The sequence below is a fragment of the Ursus arctos genome, unplaced genomic scaffold, assembly GCF_023065955.2.
Source record: "Ursus arctos isolate Adak ecotype North America unplaced genomic scaffold, UrsArc2.0 scaffold_5, whole genome shotgun sequence".
In the NCBI taxonomy this organism is placed as follows: domain Eukaryota; kingdom Metazoa; phylum Chordata; class Mammalia; order Carnivora; family Ursidae; genus Ursus; species Ursus arctos.
The window spans coordinates 71,743,199-71,767,122 of NW_026623067.1; the positions used below are offsets into that span (position 1 = coordinate 71,743,199).

Sequence of the window (23,924 nt, forward strand, 5' to 3'; positions counted from 1 at the left end):
TTTTAGAAGTGAAGAACCTAATAGCTGATAAAAGTCAAGATTAGTTTTAAGATAATTTTTAAAAAATCTTTTGACCGTAATAACTTAGTAGAAATATAAATTATGATTTTTAAGCTTATTTTGACTAAATGGAAATGGTTAAGTATTATTTTGAGCAAATGTTAACAGTATATGATTTATCTAATTCTCTACTTTGAAATAACCCAGGTTCTCTAAGCATATATTTCCTTCAAATAGACTTAACACTTGGCTTGCTTATCTGCTTATGAATACTTCAGAAACTCATGTGGGTTAAGAATTTACTCCCAAGCATATCCTAGCTACTTGGGTCTGGGTATACCCCAGAGTCCCTGAGAGGACTTGCAGATCCCAGAATTTCCAGGATAAGATTGAAGAACTATAGATCACTTGGGACCACAGACCAATAATTCCAACTATAGGACAAGCCTGATTATAACAATTTATATTTTAATTTTGCAATTCAAAAAACATTTTCACAAGTATAATCTATTTTTTCCCAAAACCAAATGAAGTAAATAAAATAAATAGGATATTAAATTTTCTTTCTTTCTTTCCTAGTTTTTATCTTTTAATCTTTGTGATAGCAGTGAAACCAACCAATTAGATTTGAAGTTTTTTTTCATAAAGAAAAATTTTAGAACCCAAATCTTGCTTTTTTTCCTTTGAGGGAGTTATTTTGTTTTTATTGCCAATGTTGAATAATGTCCCACCATCCCTTAGGACTTAGATTAACAAGAATTATCTCTCAGCAAGACTGGTATAGAAAAGGTCCCCTGGAAAGTTTAGTTTGGAGCCAGCAATTTCAGATTTAATTATAATGGAAAAGGAAAAAGGAAAATGTAGATCTTGCTTAAAGTATGGTTAAGTCTACCTGCTTGGCAGGGACTTTAAATGCATGAACTTTCAAGACAAGCAAATGAATATTTTCTAATGAAAGCTTGCTCCTCAGTAGGCCAACCCCAAATCTTTAACCTGCTGTTAAATTTAAGGAGGCCCTCAATGATAGGGAATATGATTTGGAAATATTTTTATCACATAGCATTTAGCTGAGTATGTTGAGTGATTTTTACTCTAAAGAGCCATCCATCAGGGGTAGGCCTGCATCAGTAAGTCGCCAAAATTTATGTTCTACAATAGTACACGTTTCCTAGCTGTCAGGCTTACATGGACCTTTTGGAAGACCTTGGGGATATACAATCTATCGTAATGCCATACAGTGAAAATGATCGCTCTTTTCAGAGAACACAGTGGTGTGTTGGACAAATGTTACAAGCATATTAAAAGTAGAAATGTCGGACTCCAGGGATTCCATTAAGTATCCTTATTTCTTTTATTACAGAATAAAAACCCACTTTAAAATATTTTTAATTAAGTATAAAATGGAAGTAACCCTGCTGATCTTTGATTTTATAAAATGTCAGTAATCTTCCTAAAATTATCATATAATGAAAAAATATCTTACATATTCTCAGATTAGCACAAGACATCCAGGTTTCCAGAGTTCTGAAGAAAAGGATAATTTGGATTTTTGTAGGCAATTACATATTATTAATAATTCACTTAATATTTAGAGTACACCTCACAGAGGTTAAGTCTAACATAAATATATTATCTCAGATAAACCAAAGATTTGGTTTCACTAGTTTTATAAACTTCATATATATAAACTTAACTAGCTCCATATTTCAGTCTTGGATGAAGCTTTCAATGAATGCTTTAACTACAGGACAACAGATGACTATCAAATGTAAACAAATTACCTATTTCAACTGGATATAGGTGAACCTAGGCTGCTTAATTAACCAAGATCTCCAAGACTTAACTAAGCTGTGATCCAGATGACTGCCATATTTCATTCCAAGAATTCCTGATTGCAACCCAAATCCTGACCATTTCATCATTCTACTATTAAAATAACATTTACTGACCCCTTCTCTGACCAATGCACTTCCACAAAGACCTAGAAGAGCTTTGCTTTATAGTATCAGGTCCAGCAATAAACCCTCCTCCTCTCCAGCTTAATGCCTCAAAGGCCCTCCCACACATCCTCTTACCAACCATACTCCTAAACCCAAGCTTGCTTCCATTTCCTACTAATTTAAGAGTTTTCTCCTCTTCAAGCAACCCCCCCTACAAAAAAAAACAAAACAAAACAAAAACAAAAAAAAACAAAAAAAACCAAACTTCTCCACAAGGATAAATTGGAAAAAACTGTTTTCCTAAATTTTACTCTCAAAATAACAAGCTTTTGAGTACTCACTACTCAACATGTACTTTCTCAGTAAGTATTTGCTTGATGTTGTATTTTCATTTAATATATTTCTTCCCCGAACATCTTGTTTTTCAATGTGTTGCCCCCTGTTAACTATAGACTATCTAAGATATTAGCTTCCAGAGGCCTGGCACCAAAACTCACTCACATGGAATAACACATGAATCCCACACGAGATTAAGCATAAATATTTAATCAGTGCTTTTGCTGCTGAGCTTCTGAATTCCAGATCCTAACTTTTAAAGGTCTGATCCTTTACACCTTGAGATAGTCTATAAAAATCACCGTAAAGGAAACAGTGTAATCTAGTGGTTGTGAGTAGGCTCTGGAGTCAGAAAGGTCAGGATCAAATTCCAATTCCAATACCTGTTACCTGCAACAAGTAACCTAAACCCTCTAAGCTTTTGGTTTTCTTGTGTGCAGAAAAAAGTCAATCCAACAGTATCCACCCCAGAAGGTTATTAAGATTAAAATTTATAATATTATGTATATACCTATGTGTGCGCCTGGAACACAGCAGCACTTAATGTTACTAAATTTTTAAAAAGACATTTCCTTTATAAAACTTACCTACACAGAATACATACAATATTCATGTGAAAAAAAATCTTTATTTCTATACTTTCATCTAAGTGCAAAGGAAAACAGGTAGAAATAATCTCTAAAATAACAACGGTTAACTATTCTGAGACCAGGTAATCATATCTCCTACTTTGCCTAGGACAGTTCTGAACACATGTTGTCCCAACATCAAAAATATTCTCCTCCAACCTCCTACACTTTCTAATAACCTGTTCCAATGATATAATATATGGCCAACCATGCTGGTTATTAAGCTATCTTTTTTCCCATAGCTCCTAACCACTAGTCTATACTCAGCTGCATAATATGGGGGTTAGAACTGTGTAAACTACATTTCTCCTTTGCTAGCTGAATTTTTGTTAGGCTCCACTAACGGGAGGAATAGAAGAGTGAAACAGAAAGGCAGAAGAGGAATCCAGCTATTTCCTGTTTGCTTATCGTTACTGTCAACTTCCCCAGTGCAAAAGTTCTTCATTCCACCTGCAGCACTTGGTTCCAGTCTCCAGCTTCTTATCATTCCCCACCAATACTAGCTAGCAGTACCCTCTCCTCAAATGTCCCCAAGTCCCTGTTCTGTTCCCTCAGCTCTAGGTGTGGTACTTACTTCCTATAGTTAACTATCTCAGTGTTCCCTTTCTAAATTTTTTGTTCTCCATTATCAGATTAGCCTATTCCTCATACTATACTATTAAAACATCTAATTGTATTCCTCCTGTCTGAAATCTGACATTGATATTATTCAGAGAGGGGTGGCAAGAGGATAGGGGTTTAAAAAAAAATGTGGGCCTTTACTTTATATAAGATCTTTATGTATTACTTATGTAAATTTATTTATTTAAAAGTGATTTAAAAAGTTATTTTGCCTTATTCACCATGGTGTTCAGAACACTGTAAATACTCTTTTTCAAGAACACATCACTAGTAAATCCCCAAGAAAATTTACTTCCAAGGACTAGCATCAGAAAGATGGCTTATGAGGTTGAGGCCATTTGCCACTCAACTGGATAATCTACTTATGGTGTTTGCTAATGTAAGGCCATTAACATGGGCACATCAACTAAATTTGAAAGTCTTCCATAACAGGCACATAGGTTCTTTAGATAGTAGGCTTTGTTGGCTTGTAACAAAGGAAAAGATCTTAGCTGACAAATCCCAAACTATCAAAGCTTACCAGGACACCAAAACAGCAATAAACTAGGCAAGTTTAGCAAAAAACAAATACTTTCTTACATCATGAAATGCCATTGCATGAAATGTGACTGTAACGATAAGACTAATACCCATCTCCACTTTCCTCTGTTAAAGCAAATTCACTCTTTTCTTAAAGTCACCTCTACTAGCTATTTTATTGGCTTTTCAATTCTACAGATACTGATTATCAACACTGAAAAAAATTATTCCTACCCTTCTGCAGGCAAAAGCTTCCACAAATATGGAGAAATGAGGTGAGCACTCTTCCCTCAGCCCACAGTAAGAAGAGAAGAAACAAAATTGCTCGTATCCCAAAGAGTAAGTATTTATATGAAGAATAAAAAGAAGTTATCACTGTAAGTGACAAAAAGTAGCTTGGATTATTTATTATAATAAAGTGGCAGAAGACGAGCAAGCCTAGATTTATTTTTATGTTTTATTCTTCACTTTCTTTATTCTTTAATTTCCTGGAAATCAACATATTTTGTGATCAAGACATAGAAGGCAATTCATCAGTAAGGGTGATAAAAATTTTTTAATTTCAAAGAATATTAGTTGCTCTGGATTTTGTTCCTACTGTGAGCATTGATTTCATATTCAAAATTAAATTTTAGTATGAACAATTAACTTACTTTCTAGTTAACTTTTTGAAATGTCACCACTGTTAGATTATTCCCTACTGATTTGTTTGTTAAATTTCTAGTAACTTTATGTAATGCTCTAGAAACTCACATTTCAAGTGCCTCAAATTATTAGTGTACTTTAAATTTAAAACAAGAAATCTAGGGGCGCCTGGGTGGCACAGTGGTTAAGCATCTGCCTTCGGCTCAGGGCGTGATCCCAGTGTTGTGGGATCGAGCCCCACATCAGGCTCCTCCGCTATGAGCCTGCTTCTTCCTCTCCCACTCCCCCTGCTTGTGTTCCCTCTGTCGCTGGCTGTCTTTATCTCTGTCATAAAATAAAATAAAATAAAATAAAATAAAATAAAATAAAATAAAACAAAACAAGAAATCTAAAGAAAGATCACTGAAATAGACAACTTTCTTCCAGAGAGCCCATACCACCAGGAACCAGATTATTGGTGAAGGATCAGTATTAAATACCAATTCTCTATAATATATCTCATAAAACCACTTGTCTCCCCACTAACATACATTTCTATAAGGCAGAAGAGCCCAGCAATACCTGGAATATCGGTCTCTACTGTCTCCTGGTGAATCACAGAATGTTCCTTTATACAGGTAAAACAATCTTAAATGATTTCTGTGGCTTAGTTTTCTATTTTCATCATTGTGACATTTAATTGAGTGATAATTATCATAACAGATCAAAATTCCAAAATTTAAATCTTTAACTTTGTCAAGAAATCAGATGATTCAAACTGTAATCAATCAGTTTAAGAGGGAAATATCCAGATTTAACTGTCATAACTTAAGTTAAGACACCAGAAATGCTATAGAACATAATACATGAGGATAAATGGGTCTATATGTACAACACTTTTTCCTTCCAAACTGAAAGACATGACTCTTAAAAAAGGAATTATGCCTGTATTGAGTCATCATCTTGTACTGAAACATAAAATGTCAAACTTGTAAGACAAAAATGTGCTATTCTATTGCTATTTGTATTTCAATTTTTGTTTCTGGAAATAGTAGTATAAAAAGATTTAAGAAAGATACCATTAAGTGTTTACAGATATTTGGAATTATAAAACAGAAAGTTTACCATACTTTAAAACACTACTAAAATAAACATTTTATTAATGAAAAGTCTATAACATGTGCATCAAAACGAAAGTGACTACTGATGCCGAATAAAAAACTTTCAGAGAATGTGTACCACATGATTTAATTTTTTAAACTTTATATATATATATGTATATATATATATAAAAGCTATATTATAAATACAAAGCTAAACTATTAGAGTGCTAACAATGCTGTTCATACAAAGAAACTTAACAGTAGTAAAATATGAATACATAAGACACTTATTTTTGGTCCTTTTGGAAAAAAAGAACTAAATTTTTGTGTTTTTTTTTTAATATGGCTCCAGGCACAAAAATAGAATATAAGATGATAACTGCAACATTCTTAGTGTTTATCCTTGTAATTCTTTAAATGTCACCAGTCATAATAGCAATGAACTCCTCTTGATTTACTGTGGTAAGAAAGAAAATGTAAGTCAGAAATATACAGTTTTTCACAGAACAATACTAGTATTTTATACTAAGTATCTTTAAATTTTATATTATACAAAATTCTTAATAAACCAAGACATACTGTTTTGCTTTTACGTTTTTGATAGGAAATTGATCATGTTTATTAAGTAGAACCTCATGAATACAAAAATATATAACATGTGACAAACAATATAAGTTAGTATTCTATAATATTAATTACTGAAAAGACATTTAAGTTACAAAAAAGTCCATCATAATCATAATATTTATATATACTTGCAAAAATAGTTTTAAAGCTTGACATTTTTAATTTCTTAAATGGTTAAATCCTCTTTATAATCTTTATTCTACTAATTCATTTAGTAAACCTTCCTTTATATATAAGCTTATTAAATCTATTATGCATGTAATATTAGAATTCTAATGGAAAGTATGTTAGAATTTTTAAAAAGTCAAATTGTTGTTCTTTGAACTTTTGTATATTTAAAAGCCAACTAAAAAAAAAAACAAAAACAAATAAAAGTTGAAACCAGGTCACCAGACCTCAAAAATATCTAGAGAAATAGTAATTTTAAAAGATACAAATTTAATCTTAATTAGCAAGGTAATACAGCAATTATAATATATAGACGTAAATGTAGAAAGAATTACTCATAAAGACAAACTGTTAGTTCACCAAAACCATAAATAAAATCCAGTAAGAACTTCCAGTTTATAAAATACAATTTTTAAGAAAGCAACCTAGAAATAAATAGGTAATAATCTTATTAAATATAATTTTTAAAATCAATATACACACATACACACAAATTATCAACAGAAGTATTCAGAAAAAAATGCTTCTAGTTTGTAAAACAGGTGACTTCATGGGCTCCAAAACTTAACATATACCTTAACAAAGCACAAGTTATGAATGATTATTTTGATAATGAAAACAAGAACACTGTAATGAGGAAAAAAGAGACCTGGATTCCAGTCATAGCTCTGGTACAGAACAGTTCTGTGTCTCATTTTCTTCATCTGAAAAAACTGAACTACAATATGATCTTTTAGATTGTTTCCACCTAGTAATAAACAGACACGAGGGTTCCTATTTTATAGTATCTTGAAAGTGAAGATATTATATGGTGGTATTATAAAATTATTTTTAGTTTTCTTAGCAATAACAATAGTATCACAATTATGAAAGATAAGATCCTTATTCTTAGCAGATACATGCTAAAATGTTAGGGAGGTCAAGTTCATGATACATTTTTCAAATGATCCAGAATAAAAACATACACGATAGACAAAGCAAATATAGTAAAATGTTAATTACTGAATCTAGATAGAAAGTATAAAGGTGTTCATCGTACTAAACAAACATTTTTCCTCTATGTTTGACAAGATTCATAATGAAAAGTTAGACAAAAATTAACCAATTAAAAAACGTTGAGGAGGTAAAATATGTACATCAGGAATGAAAAACGTATACTGGTTTCAGAAACCACACAGAAAACCAGTTTCAAAAAATTATGTAAGTCATGTTTCATAAAGGAAACAGAGAACAATTGCTTTATAACACAAAAATTATTAAAATAAAAACCACCTGTGTTGAAAAACATTCCATCTAAGAATGGGAAAAATCCTTACTTCTGAGAAAAATTTAATTAAGAATAAATCCAAACTTGGGCTTTAAAATAAAAACATAGGATTTGGTTTAACAAGAGGTGGAAACAAAGCTAAGGTAGGAGATCATCAGCAATATAGTTGAAAAAAAAAGAAAGAAAGAAAATAGTGTGAAAATAAGCTCTAAGGAGTTAAGAAGAATGAGATGTCCAGAGGTGATAATGAATCATGAATCCATGCATTTCAGTATTAAACATCTACAAGACACCATGACAAAGTAGAACAGAATATATAACCTGTAATACTTGAAATGATCTCACAGATTGTAGTAGTGATCTTTAATTTTTGCACTTAAAAACATGTTTCGACATGTTACGAAAGCTATGACCCCTTTCTCTCCCAGTTTAAAGAAGAAAAAATACACACATATATAAAAAGTTTAAACAATTTCATCATTATACACTTTCATTTAAGAACCTCTGACTCAGTCAGTCTAGACTGAGGTATCTAGACCAAAACAAGAAATGAGAGTATGTTTTTAAGAAAAACAACATAATAAAAGGAACCTTAGAATAATTTGATTATATATTATTTTAATAGCATAACAGAGCTAGGACTACATTACTCGAAATCTGGAAAATGAGATTTGTATGATCTGTTCCTTAAAGACCCAGAACTTTTTTCTCTCAATCTGTAAAATTTCAACACTCAAATTTCAAAATTAAGTTTCACATATAGTTTTAAAACCACAAAAGTTAATTTTTGTTATATTTATGTATGAACACTTTAAAGTATTATAGCATTTAAATATATTTTAAACTATTCCATAATTTCCATAGCCTAAAAACAGAAAACTTAAATCCAAAAAAGTGGAAAGCTGAAGGGAAGAAAGTGGCTAAGGAAAGCAAATTAGCTCCTCTAGTACCAGTGAGCCTTTCAGAAAATTAAGAAAATCTGTGATGCCTTTGTGCGTTTCCTTCTCTAGCAATATCATCTTATATCAAGTTCCTATACCTAATAAATCTAGCACAATGGCTACCTTTAAACAGGCATCTGATAAAATATTTATTGAATCAAACAAATACAACACTTCATTCTCCTCTACACTGCCTCTTTAAGCGAAATTTTCATAAATCAATTATTTCACAGGGTAAATCTTATTACATGTCTTTTAAATAAAGAATTTAGAGAAACTGAGGCGCCTGGGTGGCTGAGTTGGTTAAGCTTCTGCCTTCGGCTCAGGTCATATCTCAGGGTCCTGGAATCGAGCCCCGAGTCAGGCTCCCTGCTCAGGGGGTAGTATGTTTCTTCCTCTCCCTCTCTCCTTCCCACACTCATGCACATATCTGCACTCGCTCTCTCTCAAATAAATAAATAAAATTAAGGAAAAAAATAAGACTTTAGAGAAATCAGGTAGATTAAGTACCTTAGAGACCATCTGGCTTTGGAGGGGGAAAAAACAAATTTTAGCATGTGAAGTGACAGTTGAATATTTTATTAAATACTGAGGATTGAATATTTTATATTATAATCACATGCAATTTTTAAAACTCCATAAACATAGAAACCTAATTAATATTTTATTTTTTAGCCTAAAAGGCAATACAGTGGTATGGATAAAAGCAGGGACAGGTTATTAATCTCTGAGCTTTAGTTTCCTCACTTACAAATGCACCTATCCTGTGCATTTACTTCACAAAAGCTATTATGAAAATTAAATAACATAATACACAATGTAACATGCTAAGCTAACAGAATCTAACTAAATAAGTGTTAATACTCATCATTATTTAAAAGATGGTCCCCTTTGGGTTTTTATTTTTTTTAAAAGCTTTATTTGTTTGAAAAAGAGCAAGCACACGTGGGCACACACGGATTGGGGGGGAGGCAGAGGGAGAGAGAGAGAAGCAGACCCAGGGAGCCTGACACAGGGTTCAGTCCCAGGACCCTGGGATCATGACCTGAGCTAAAAGGCAGACGCTTAACTGACTGAGCCACCCAGGCACCCCCCCCCCACCCTTTTTTAAAGATTTTATTTACACTTCGGGTTTTTAAGTGTTGCTTTTATTTTTCTAAAAAGCTTTACTGTGTTTTATATATCTTGGGAGCAATAATGGGGAAGGGATTCTTTCTATATCATTACCACAGCTCTAGTTATATTTTGCATTATATCTGCTTTTTCTTTAACTCCTTCTTCATCATATTTATTTTTCTATATACACAATTAAAAAAAATTTTTATTGTTCCTAAATACCAAAGTGTGAAAAATTCATAAAGACAGCAGAATTACTAAAGTCCACAAAAAAAGACAGCAAGTATTATGATCTTTACTAGCTTAACATATACAAAGAAAACAGGTTATATCTAAATAAAACTGCAGCCAAAAGAATCCAAATTAACAAGTTATTATAAAACGTAACTTGTACTTTATCAAAAATGGGCAGTTTTTCATACAACTGCAGAGACCCATATAAGTTAAGGCAGTACCTAAAGCCAAACTAAATGGATTATAGTTCTCATTGTTTCTGAATACAAAAATGCCTTTCAATAATAATTTCCTAGACTTACCATTAGAGTCATATTTAGTATGCCTAGTTTGAGAAATAGATAATATTGAATAGCTACTATGAATTCTGAATAGTAAGTATTTTTATCAATTGCAAGAGCATTTACAGAAATAAATAAATAGCGCACATGCAATACTATCATTCATATGGTCTACAGACAATATTTGATGCATACACCCAGAATGCATGCAATACTTCAGAAGGCCCCCACCCCCAGAAACTCAGATCCCAGATTGGAAACTACTAGATTAGATGAATTTAACATAAGAACACACCCCTGCCCCACAAAAAAAGACAAATCTTAACAATAAAAGACTATGCATCACTGTATTTTATTTGTAATCAATCACATGGAAAAAAGAGAAAAAATGTTATTTGCCTATTAGTCATTTGAATAAATGACAGTAGGATGCTGAAGCAACAGTTGTATGGTGACTTAAAGTAAAGCAAGCATTGAGAACCAAAGAAAGGTTTTAAGGATGCACGAAAATTTTCAAGGAATGAAGCACAGGTGTGAACTCTGAGATTCAAAAGCAGCAAACAGAGCAGACTAACAAGGGATGCAAGAAATGGACCCATTTTCTAGGCAAAGTTTCACATCAAGTTTGAATTTAAGAGGCAGTTTCCTAATTGATATTTTCTTCCAGTGCCAAATGAAGCTAAGAACCAAAATCTAATTTGCACGTGCCTAGTACAGGAAAAGAAAATAACTCTCTTATCTTTCAACATACGTAGTAGCCATTACTAAAGATTTATGAAATAGACATACCAAGATTCTCTATGCCATTGAAGATAGTACCCTTACAGAACAGAGTTGCTTTAAAGCTAGTTTAGGGTAACAGCCAACAGCTGGGGAAGACACACACAATTTTTAAAATATGAAGGCAGTGGCTACTAAATCCAAATATCAGAGTGACAGCTCAAGAAATCATTTAAATTTCCTCAAGTTTTAATCATCTTTGTTTTAAAATATAAAAAATCTAGCTCTACCCTTCAAAGAACTAGTATTAAAAAGTTTCATAATGCTCAAATAATATTTACATAAATATGAGAAAGTATAATAATGCACAATTCTAAAGGACAATCTACAAACCTGAACTAATAACTAGTTGCTACTGTCTTACCGCCATATTAAAGCATGCCTGTATTTCCAAGGTAACATATGTATTATGTATATATTTATGTATATATGTATAGTTGATACTGTATCAACATATATCTACTATAACACACTCCTGCTTAGGGCTTAAAGTCAATAAACATCAGAGCACTCACTATGTTCAAGAAAATGCAGGGGAATATAAAGATGAGTAAAGATACAATCAAATATCTTCCTTTCATACTTACAACCATCCTGGAAGGTATCACCCTTCCCATTTTAGTAAATGGGAAACCAAGACTCAGGAACCACTGAAAACCTGCACATTACATAGCAACTACATAAGTGGTAGGGATTCAATTCAAATCAGGATCTGTATGATTCCAAAGCCTTAGGCCTTTCACACTATGATTCCATACTGCTCTTAAGGGACTTATAATAACTGGAGAGATACACAAATATGTAACCAACAGAAGGCATTGTACAAAAGTGTCAAAATACTTTGCTCCTCTAAATGGAAGTCTCATAATTCATACAGAGACCACTAGGGAAGGCTTTTGAGAAAAAGACAGAGTTTAAAATGTACCACAGAGGGGCACCTGGGTGGCTCAATCGTTAAGCATCTGCCTTCAGCTCAGGTCATGATCCTGTGGTCCTGGGATTGAGCCCCACATCAGGCTCCCTGCTCAGCAGGGGAGTGTGCTTCTCCATTTCCCTCTCCGCTTGCCCCTCTCCCTGCTCCTGCTCTCATTCTGTCTCTCACAAATAAATAAAATCTTTAAAAAACAAAACAAAACTGTACCAGAGAGAAAGACTAACATATTAGCAGACAAAAACTGGCAATCAGAACATTCTAGGATTAAAGAATGGCATGATGAGAAAGGCACAGCATAAAAAAGTGTTTTCAGGATAGTGTATTTGGACAAGGTATGTATGTACGGGTGGTGAAGATTAAAGCAGAAACGTGGAAGATCACAGTAGGAAATAAAACTAGATAGGGCAGAACATATCTTAGAAAGCTTTGAAATTTACTCTGTAGGCACTGAAGAATTATTCAGCATTTGAAGAGGGGAATGACATCATCAAACCTGTACTTTAGGAAAAGAATGTTATCAATAGACTAAATTAGAGGGTAGAGGCTCATGGGCATAGAGGGCAATTAGGAAGCTAAAGAGACCAAATCTCCCTTCTTCATTGTGTAGCACCAGTTAGCACACAAGGCACGGTATCCAGCAGGCATGCAAGGAAATAATGAATGCGGCTATGGTAACATTCCTACAAAGAAATTAGGGCCTGAACTAGGGAAGTAGCAGTAAATAAAGATATATAAAAAAAAGAATCACAACATTTAAAGGGTAGAACCAACCGAACTTAGTTACAGTTTAGAAGTGCATGTAGGTCAAGGAAGAAAGCATTAAAAGCTGATATTTTACTGAGTAGCTGAAATTTTGGTGATGCTTCATCCTCAAAGAAAAGTAAAGTACCTGTTTGGAAGTGTGGTACCTCATATTACAAACAGTATAGTTGGTTTTTAAAGGTCTGCATTACTCTGAATTAAATTATGTGAAATGTTTATGCAAAAACCCCATTACAGAATGAACAATTATACCGAACAGAGATAGTATGCAGTGGGTCTTGAAAATCATTTGATTTTAGAAAAATTTACTATATGCATACATTAGGAATACCTGGAATATGTGTTTTACTCAAAACTTACTTTCTCCATCACCATCTTTATCAAATTCTTCTATCATAGCCCGAAGTTCTTCATCACTCATGTTTTCACCCAATTCTCTGGCAACACGTCGCAAATTCCTCAAGCTTATTTTACCTGAATCATCATCATCAAATAGTTTAAATGCCTTTAATATTTCTTCATGTGGATCTCTTTCCAATATCCAGTCTGTCACTACAGTTAAAAGAAATTTAAAAAATTTTAAAAACACTTTATAATCACAAATGCATTCATCGGTGAACTCAACCAAGTGTTAGATGAGGATTAAAGCTGTGAATCTTTCAACATTTAGTTTCATGATAAACTGCCAAATCAGAGCCCCAAAACCCAAAGAGATAAACCTGAAATTACAAAAATCAAATCCATATTTTAAAATTTAATCTTTATATTATCAACAATTTATCTTATTATAAGAGTAAGCAAAACTATCTCACACAGAGTTAAAATAAAAAGGATTATAAACCATATTTATTTAAGGTCTACTATTATCAAGAATTGTACTAGGCTCCACTGACAGCAAGCACAAAAGTCTAGGAGTTTGTAACTTAGTTGTAGAGATGATATACCAACAAAATAATTAAGACTAATTAGATAAAAGATGTCTGACGTCTAAACCTAATAGTAACATTACTGTTCCTCAAATTAAATACAATTTAAAGACAAAAAAATCGTGACAAATTAATAAAATGCACTGCCATCATTGATATAGACACAATGTCTGACAGATGAAAATTCTGCTGATATCTTCATGATTTGAGGAACCCCTTGGTTTTCCAAAATGAGAAGCAGTCACCAAAGGGATTGAACATGATTATAGTAAGAAAGCTTCCAAACCACCCCCACCCACCCCCGCAAAAAAAGAAAAAGATGGAAAGATCTCTCTAAAGTCATGCCCATTTTGTTCAGCAACATAATAAACTCTCAGACAACTAAAATTAAAAAGTGAGAAATACCAAACCTCAATAGTAATAATATATTTTAATAGGCTAAATGTAATAGTATAATAATATAGTAAACAATATTTTCAATATTTGCAGTCTTTGATAAATAGCCAGAATAATACAAATTAAAGTAAAAATCTGTGGTATAAATTTTTTTAATTTTTTAAGTTATTAGATCGAATTCTGAAAATATCTAAGTAAACATCTCTGAAGTAATTCCACATGCTAGTCTACCACTACAACAAAAATTATTTATGACTTTCACTGTGCCATTAAAAATAACTCAGTCCTGGTGAGGTTTACAAAATCATTAAAAACTTGCGCAAATGTTTGTAGATGGAAAGTACTGGAATGTTTAATGCACCCAAAAAGAAAAATACAATTCAAGCCCACAAAAAATTATTATTGTTTTGCTGCAATGTCATCATGTTTGGTTTGAGTAAGCTTTAGAATAAGCACCTATTTAAGCTAATGTTAAATCATCTATATACATATTTAGTAGTTTTCCATTATCCATTAATTGTACCCAAAAAGTCTTTCAAGTAACTAATTGAAGTATATTACTATAAGTATGCAAATCACCAAAGCTCATAAATATTCAATCAAAAAGGAGTTGGCATATATACAGCCATAACACCAAAATAAAATACCATGCTTAACTCTATGGCTCATACTCAACTTATTTTGAATTTAGTCCCAACAAAAAAGCAGGACAAGGAAAAAAAAAAGTGTTAAGAAATTTTCTTCACCAATTAAATAATTTACATGACAGGTGAACCAAAAAAGCAGCTTGCTGAAAGTATTAATGTACTTAAAGAAGCAACAGGGTGATGTGGGGAACAGATGGGGCTCCAAGATGTATAAATTCTTATCCCACTAGTGCTTTAATTGTGTTAGTTACTTCAGACTTATGTGTATATATAATCTTTTATCAATACTTTGCCTTAGAATACAACTTTTCTTGGGAATTATAAATACCCATCATTCTGGACAACTAAAACATTGTAACTTTATGGTGACTCTCCTCCCTGCTTTCAGGCTCTATTCCTATTCCACAAAGTAGAATTTAATTATAAGAAATATACTTTTTTTCCAAAGAAAATAAGTCAACTAACATACAGACAGTTAAGATGGGTTCAATCTAATATTCACTAATTTCTGTCCACGTAACTCTATTTTCAAAAAATTATACTACCAGAAAAATACTTCCTCAAAATAGTTACACCTTACACATTATAAAAATTGGTTAGGAGCACATCACATTAAAAAACATCACATTAAAAGTTTATCAAAAATCATTAAAAGGACTGCTAGAAATATAGCTTCAATTACATTTCTCATTATCTTTTGAGGGTTTCTATCCAAAAATACAAGTTACTTTAAACTCAACATTTTGGAACCCAAACTCCTCCCACTATCACCAAGATCGTTGTTGCCTCAAAAAAGATAGCCTCAAAAAAGATAACAGCACCATTAACAGATAGTCTCCATTTTTGAAGTCTGAACATTTTGAATCCCATAAACCTAACCAATGATTAATTCCCAGAGTACTGAGGATACTATCTTTTTTACTCTTAAATGTATCTCTTTTCATTCTCACCACCCTCAGCATAAGTCTATTATTTTCTGTCTGCAATCTTTCTTCCCTCCAGCCCATTTTAATACTCTCGAGTTACCTTTCTAAAATATATCATCTTCTCTTCCTCAGAAACTGAAAATGACCATCTGCTGACTAAAGTCCAAGCACTACACGTGATGCAAAACTTTACCTATTTGGCCCAATCCTATCTTTCCGTTTCCCTAACCTCGACAACAGGAGAATACCTGAAGTTTCCCAAATATACTATACTTCTACTATACCACTCTTTGTTGTTGCTGTTTTCTCTGCCTGCAATATCTTTCTCTACTCGTTCTCACGATATTCTCCTTAGGATGAAATCCTATTCACATCCCCAAAGGTCTAAATTAAAAATCCCCTCTGCAAAGTCATCTTCAATTGCTCTAGACCAGGAATTGACAATTTTCTTTGTCTTTGTTAAAGACTAGATAGTAAATAGTTTTAGCTTTGTGGAGGGTATAAGGTCTCTTACTAAACTACTTATTCTGCCATGACAGCACAAAAGCAGCGTAGAAGATGAGGTAGTGTGGAAGCAACAGCCAAATTCGGCCCAAGGGCTGTAGTTTGACAACTCCTGCTCTAAACAAAATTATAATTTACCACAGAACACTATAGCTTGTTCTTACCTACATTTAAATGGTAAGCTCCTTGAAAGAAACTTTTAATAACTTTTAATTCCCCTCCCTCAACCCAGCAAAGTATCTAATGTCAAAATTCAGCAAACATTTGTTAAATAAGCAAAGCAAAAACAGTAATACAATATTCTATTCTAAACAGGCAATGGAATAATTAGTTTGTGCCAAAAAAAGAGGGAGTACAAACATCTGATTTATCTTGGTCTTACTTTAAAGGAGCATTTCCTAAAACACCTTTGTTACTACTCACTGACCTCAAGCTGTCTAGATTCTAAACTTACATTAAATATATTTTAATTTTTTTTCTAACATTGGGAATATTCTGGTTCAGTGTTAGACTTCATCCAGAAATATCTGTGGAACAATATCCTTCAATAGTAACAGATAATACATAAAACTAAGACTCAAATATTCTGGTTTGGAGTTATTTGTTTCGAAGTATAAATATACATTCATCTGTGCTCAGTTATTATTGAAAAATAATCAACAAATGGAAATACGTAGTTCTTGACTGTTTGATTTCTAAACACTAATAAATTTTTACTTGACTACTGGTATTTTCAACAGGTAGCCTGAGGATAGCTAAAGTAAGTATGTGTGCTAAGATGGTCAAAAGTTTGATCTTTGAAAGTCAGAGCAGAAGTTTAGTCATGGCCATTTATTCTGGAAAGAACCCAGTATCAGTGCTCCGTTAGTAACACAGAAAAGATGGAGGATCAGGAAAAGGGGAAGATGGCATGGGACTCTGGTTTCAACTGCTAATAAAAATCACAATTTTATTTTATTTTTTTTAAGATTATTTATTTATTTATTTGACAGAGAGAGACAGCCAATGAGAGAGGAACACAAGCAGCGGAGCAGGAAGCCCGATGCGGGGCTTGATCCCAGGACCCTGGGATCATGCCCTGGGCTGAAGGCAAACGCTTAATGACTGAGCCACCCAGGTGCCCCTAAAATCACAATTTTAAAACTGCATTTACTTAAGATGAAATAATGTGTTGCATAAAATTATGATGATATAATGCCTAAAACAGCCTGCAACTATGAAAAAAAGTAATCAAACAAACATAAATACACGAATACCACACTTTTTATGTTCCAGTGATGCATACGCAATCATTACTAGGCACTAAAACTAAGTGAAACAAAGACAATTTTTAAAGTAATAATAACAAATACCTAACAGTACTTTCTATAGCTAGGCCCCTTTCTAATAAGCACTTACATATTAAACTTATTTATTCCTCCCAAGAACCCACAAGATAGTACAACTATCCCCATTTTATAGCTGCAAATGAGACACAGACAAGTAAAATGATCAAGTTAAAGAGCTAGTAAATCGCAAAACCAAGATAGGAACCCAGGGAATCTGGTTCCAACATGTCCATGCTAAACCACTACATTGTACCAAACGTGCCTTAATTGTAGCCCTTTCCTAACAATACATTGCCACTACATCCTAACACCCATTTCTATAAAACAACAATCTAAGTTAGAACTTGGACTAAGATCATAAACCACAGAAGAGCTTCAATACTGAAAGACTAAAAGAATAAAGATGGCTCCCCCCTCTTCTCAAGTAAATAAATCTACAGATTAGAAGAAAACAACACAATATGCTCCCCAAAGGGATGAGCTGCTTTTCTTAACAGTTATTTTCTTTTTTTTTTTTTTTTAAGATTTTTTATTTATTTATTCGACAGAGATAGAGACAGCCAGCGAGAGAGGGAACACAAGCAGGGGGAGTGGGAGAGGAAGAAGCAGGCTCATAGCGGAGGAGCCTGACGTGGGGCTCGATCCCATAACGCTGGGATCACGCCCTGAGCCGAAGGCAGACGCTTAACCGCTGTGCCACCCAGGCGCCCCTTTAACAGTTATTTTCTAGTTTACAGTGGGGACCTTCTGTGTCGTGTTTTCTTTCTCTTTTAGGTTTATCCTTTAACTTCCCTCTCCTCACCTTGACTTTGAGTTTTCAGATTAAAAAAAACAAAACCAATGACCTAATGATATGAATCTATCTTTTCCAAACTGCCATTTCTTTTTGCTTTCCATACAGCTTCTTTCTGAATATTTACACAAAGGTTTTATGTGTGTAACTGGATTTGTTCCTAAATTTTTTTAAATATCTAAAAATAACTCTATGATATGCTTATATCATGACCTATATAAAGTGGTATTACTGCTTTGGAAAATTTAATTTAAAAAACCCTGAATATATGTATATTCTATGTATAATATTCTATGCAGTATATTTAAATCATAATAGCAAAGTCCTTGCCTTCCAGAATCTTCTATTCTAAAAAAGCCTGATATATGCTATAACTAATTCACTAAAATCAACTATATAAAAATTCAATGATATTAAGCTCATGACACAGTATGCTTAGTTGGTTGTTCTAAAATGTTTTCTCCTGCGTGAGTTTGCCAACTGCCTCCTTTACTACAATCCTCTCCCCACCCTCAACTTTAAACAGATGACTTTATTCACTGAGATCAAGTCATACGGAATATGTAGCCCCTCGTAAGCTTTGTCAACCTGAAGGCATGCACTTCATCTACAGCCAAAGATACCAAATGCTACAGGTTTTCTCTTTTCCCACTCTGCCAACAAAAAATCACACACCAGAATGGTCTTAGGAAATATTTTCCAAACAAAAGATACCGAATTTTCTGTTTTAGGCTAAGAAAATAATTTTTTGATCACCCGTTTAGTTTTATCACATAATATAAACACACAATACTTAGGAAGACATCCTTCCACAAAAAGCTACACAATAGTTCCTTGATTAGAATCTTCAGGACAAAATACAAAATGATAAATCCCATAATGAAGCTGTAAATCTTATTTTTTTTCTTTAAAATAAGAAGAATGCTCCCAAAGCCCCATATAATATCTACATTATACAGCAATGTTCAATAACAAAATTCCATAACCCAGAAAATTAAAAAATACTAATATTAACGGATAATTTCCTAACAAGTGCTAATTACAAAGACTATTAAAATACACACCAACTTCATTAAAATCTTCAAAGGTGATTTTCCCTGTGGCTTCTCTGTCATAATCTTTAAGAATCTTCAGTACATCAGCCTTTTTTACATCAAACCCCAAGGCTCTCATTGCCACCTTTTGGATTAAAAGGGAAAAGCAAATTATAAAGCACTCTTTCAAAAGAAGTGACTTCCAATTCTTAAATAAGTTTTTACAACTTAGGGATGTCAGCACATTAATAAAACATTTAATTCTTCTGCATGTTTTATGTCTCTAAAAAAATCAAAGTGATAGTTTTTCTCCACTATGGAAATTAAACAGCAATTTTTTCATTTATATACCTTTTTTTATAGGACAAACCAAGTGTTTACAAAACACACTATACAATGGACTGACTTATTATACAGATCATTTTAACAAGTTATTTGTTCTCAAATGATTAACAACCAAAATGAAAAAAAAGGCATAGCATAAATATTAAAAATTTATACAACAGAAGAGATAAAAGAATTAAAATAAGAGTTATCCTGAGACTCTACATGATTAGTTATTAAGTATAAATAGTCCAGGCCCCTGAGTTTAAAGAAAGAAAAGATCTTGTTACTATTAACAAGAAAGGAGAGACACGATAGTGACTAAAGAAGTCTTACTTGGAAAGATTCCATTTTTCTCTGATGTATGGGCAAAATAAAGTAGAAGAACACTGAGAAAAGGATGACTGGTCTTAAAACAGATACCATAATATACGCTTGAGGACAGTGAACAGAGCAGCTGCAGGTATTATACTCTGTTCTTCCTGAACAGGAAGAGCTCAGGTGGAAATAAGCGATTAGCAAATGAGAAAAGAAGGTAGTAGTAAAAGTGTGTGGAGCAGTCAGTAACAACCAAAGGAATCTGAACTTTATGTAGTGTACAATGAGGAGCCACTGAAGGTTTACGAACAATGAATAATATGAGGAAAGAATCTAGAAAGATGAATCTAACGGTAGTCTACAGAGTAAACTAGAAATGGAGAAACCATTTAGGAAGAACCAGGTATGAAATAAGATCCCAAACCAACATAATAACAATTGTTAACAAATGGAAGAGACATTATAAAGGAAGAATGATCAAAAATCTGGGTAACTGGAAAGAAAAAAAAAAAAACAGTGGAAAAAGAGAGCTAAAGAGCTACCAAAATATTGCCTTGCTCATTGTGTTGAGTGTGAGATCTGTACTACCCGAAACAAACTCTTGCATCTTTATAAATAATTCTAGGCCCTAAGGTTGACATTTTCCCCCATTAGCATGTGTCAACATCAAACATCACTTACACTGTTTGCACCAGAGAAAGTATGTAAAGGATGTATTACTAACATGTTCAAATTAAAAGACAAATAACACTCTCACAATGTGAAAAAAGAATGTCACCAAAAAAAACAACAACAAAACAACAGTGGGAAGAAGAATACAGTAAGAACTGTTTAAATCCTATAGTATGAATTACTTTTATTATGTGAATGAAAAATAAGGCCTTCCATAGTAATGTATTTTTATATTTAAAATACTATTCACTTAACAATGAAATGGGAAGTCTAAAAAAAATGTTAGGAGTATTATTCAATTTTATTATAGCATTTAACTGTGAACATCTAAAATGGTTTCATATCTCCACAACCAGTTTAGTTAAAATACTTCAGAAATGTATTTTAACCAACTATCAAAAATGCAAATCATTTTAACAGAAAAATATACATTTTGAAGAACACTATTACCTTTAATTCATGATAATCTATTGCTTCATCTTTGTCTGTGTCAAACAGTTCAAAAGCATCTTTAATTTCTTGTTTCTGTTCTTCAGAGAGTTCTCTTCTTTTTTTCCTCTTTGTTTTGTCTACTACAAGCTCATTTCTATGGAAAGAAAAAAGTCTATTCAGTCTACTTTAATCCTATTCTCCTATGCATCTAGATGATTAAAATAAGATTCCAAAATGCAACAAAAAAATTAACCAACGAATAATCTTTTAAATTTCTATAAGGGAAGTATTTGGAAGAAAAATGAAAAAATCTTCCTTACATGAGTCAAAGCCTTGTTCACTCCATAGTCTAAGCTGCTATAAATTTGCACTTTCCAAAACTGAAGAGTGTTACAGGTTATTAAAAGAAATTAGGGCCTAACTTTCTTTCCTTCTGGCTTTGTACTTATTCTCAATGATATTAATGTGGAAGAAATAAGAACTGTGAATAAAAAAATTACTTTCATGACAGAAATCTCAACAAAAAAACAAAGCATTCATACTATTCACATTATTCTACAACATAGTGTTAAAAAAAAATCAAAGGAAAATTCATTATTGATGATCACTCTATATTTGGTTTACTTCTGACAGCATTTATAAGTTATCAAAATTACTACAAAAAAAGCATGTAATTTAACAACTTACAAAGTTTTTGGCATTGTAGGTTAAAAGTTATTTAGATTACATATTTCTACGTTTGGCGCTTTATTTATAATTTCTTCCACTGATATTAACAAATCAACCAAAATACTGAAGTCTAAATACAGCATGAAAATTAAATGCCAAAAAAGTATATTTGTGCTAATTTTCTATAATATAAAGTGAAAAGTCAAAGATTTTGTAAATCTCACGTGTAAATTTTTACTTAGTTTCTCATAAACCCTGGAAATTTTTTTAAAGGAATCTTTTTTTAAAAAGCCAGAAATGTCTGAAGAGATACTAATCTTAGTGTTCCAAAGTTTCAAGTGGGGCTGCAACATCTGTATAAGAAACAAGTTTTGATACCAAACAATTTCATAAAACTTTAAAATGTAAAACTTGATTTTAATAAAACGTTACCTATTTGCTTGTTTTGCTCTCTAAAAATCTACAACAAAGGCAAGAGATGATTAAAAATTGATCAGAAGAGGTATAATAAATAAAGCTGAGGAAAATCTTTCTTTCACAAGAGACCTGACTTTACACAAGCTTGGACATTGCCGGGGTCATTTTCTCTGGACGGCCAAGTCCACCACAGACCTACAACTGATTCCAGGCAGGCTACAATAACCTCTTGGACGAGGCACTTGTTTTAGAGAGGCGTAACTAAGTATTTTTAAGGTAAAACATCTACAGGGCGCTGGGGGCAACACACAGGGGATCTGAGTATGGAAGCGAATGAAAGGTAAAGAAACTCAAAAATTTTTGAAAAACCCAAGAGAGAGATTGCCAGTTAAAGTCATTTAAGTGGGTCCCCGGTTATACCTTAAAACAGGGCCAAAGGATAAGAGCAAGGAGGGCTTTTATGTTATTTCCAAAATTTATAGATAAGCATGACAGCATCACTGCCGCTGAGATGAAGCCTTAGACCTGGAAGGCGGAACTGAATGAAGGGATGGATGCTCCTTGGCCTGATTTCTCGCAGAAACACCGCGAGAAGAAACATCGCGATATTTCACTCCCTCCTCGCAACTAAAACCACCCGCCTTTTTGGTGGTGCAAAGCCCAACGCGCTGATAGACGTTAACTACCGCAGCAGAAATATACAGGACTCGTCACCTGCCAGACACCAGGGCCCCCAGGGTGAGGGGTCCGGGCCCGGGAAGGCTCCTCTTCCTCGTCCCAAACTGCGTCCCCTTCCTCGCCTCGGCCCCAACTACCTCCCTTCCACACACACCCGCCCTGGGGCCCGCTGCGGGGTGTGGAGAGCATTGCGGCCTCCTCATTACCGACCTCAGAGCTAAACTCATTTTCTCTTCGGACAGAGACGTTCCTCTCAAGAACGATTTTAACGCCCTACCCAAGGCAGCACGACTTCCACAAGCCGTTCAACAGACACCCACGACCTCAGCGGCTTCAAGGACCTCCCACAAGGTAGACACTTCTGAGCCGGATTGGTTGACATTGCTAAAGTCCTGCCCGTTGAGGCGGAAGCGTCACTAGTCTTCTGCTCTCATTGGGCACATTTCGCGTCAATCAAACAAACCGCGCTTCCCTCTTCTTTTTCTGCCCCTCCTCCCGCCCTTTAGATTGGCCTGTAGCGGTTTCCCCGAATCCTTTGCGGAGCTAGGGTTTGGGTATTTGTGTGGTAGATCGGGCGGAAGGTGGGTGGATCTCGCCTCACGCAAGGAGACCTGTAACCTGTGGCTAGTGACCGGAGACGAGACGGACAGCTCCGAGGGAAAGGAAGGAAGGGAAAAGAGGCACGGCCGCGGGGTTAGCCCTCTCAGCTAGAAGGAGGGAGTAGCTCGAGAATGAGGCCTGCCAAATTTGGCTTCGCTATATTCTAAAACCTTGCATGGCCTGAGTACATGGGGAGTTTGTTTAAAACGCAGATTTAAATGTATCTTTCTCCCATTCTGATTCTAGTAGGTATGAATCTGCGTTCTTTTTTTCCTTACAAACTGTCCAAGTGATTCTAAGGCGGGTCTGTGGATTATATTTGTATAATTAATGGGTTGGATTATTATGCTATTTACGGTGAAGCGATGCTTAACCGTC

The 23,924-nt window shown here is 33.7% G+C and overlaps 2 protein-coding genes across 4 annotated transcripts in view; one reads left to right on the forward strand and one right to left on the reverse strand.

The window, feature by feature from the left end:
• Positions 1–448: 448 nt before the first annotated feature.
• Positions 449–23,263, reverse strand: CETN3 (centrin 3). The gene is made up of 5 exons (XM_026498640.4): positions 23,157–23,263; positions 21,201–21,336; positions 19,467–19,581; positions 13,243–13,434; positions 449–6,229 (listed from the first exon to the last, which is right to left on the reverse strand). Exons 1-5 carry the CDS (start codon positions 23,171–23,173, stop codon positions 6,186–6,188), a joined length of 504 nt encoding a protein of 167 aa, XP_026354425.1. The 5' UTR covers positions 23,174–23,263; the 3' UTR covers positions 449–6,185.
• POLR3G (RNA polymerase III subunit G) overlaps positions 23,210–23,924 on the forward strand; it is a 96,608-nt gene continuing 95,893 nt past the window's right edge. For all 3 annotated transcript variants that reach the window (XM_048220729.2, XM_044384027.3, XM_057307491.1), the window contains exon 1: positions 23,210–23,297. The gene's annotated coding sequence lies outside the window, so the exon portion shown is untranslated. The remainder of the gene's footprint in view (positions 23,298–23,924) is intronic.

Coding starts and splice junctions, on each gene's coding strand:
- CETN3 (XM_026498640.4), bottom strand. Junction 13,435..19,466: donor TGAAGATTTTAATGAAGTTG/GTGTGTATTTTA, acceptor TTTTAACTGTAG/TGACAGACTGGATATTGGAA. Junction 6,230..13,242: donor TAAAGATGGTGATGGAGAAA/GTAAGTTTTGAG, acceptor TTCTTACCACAG/TAAATCAAGAGGAGTTCATT.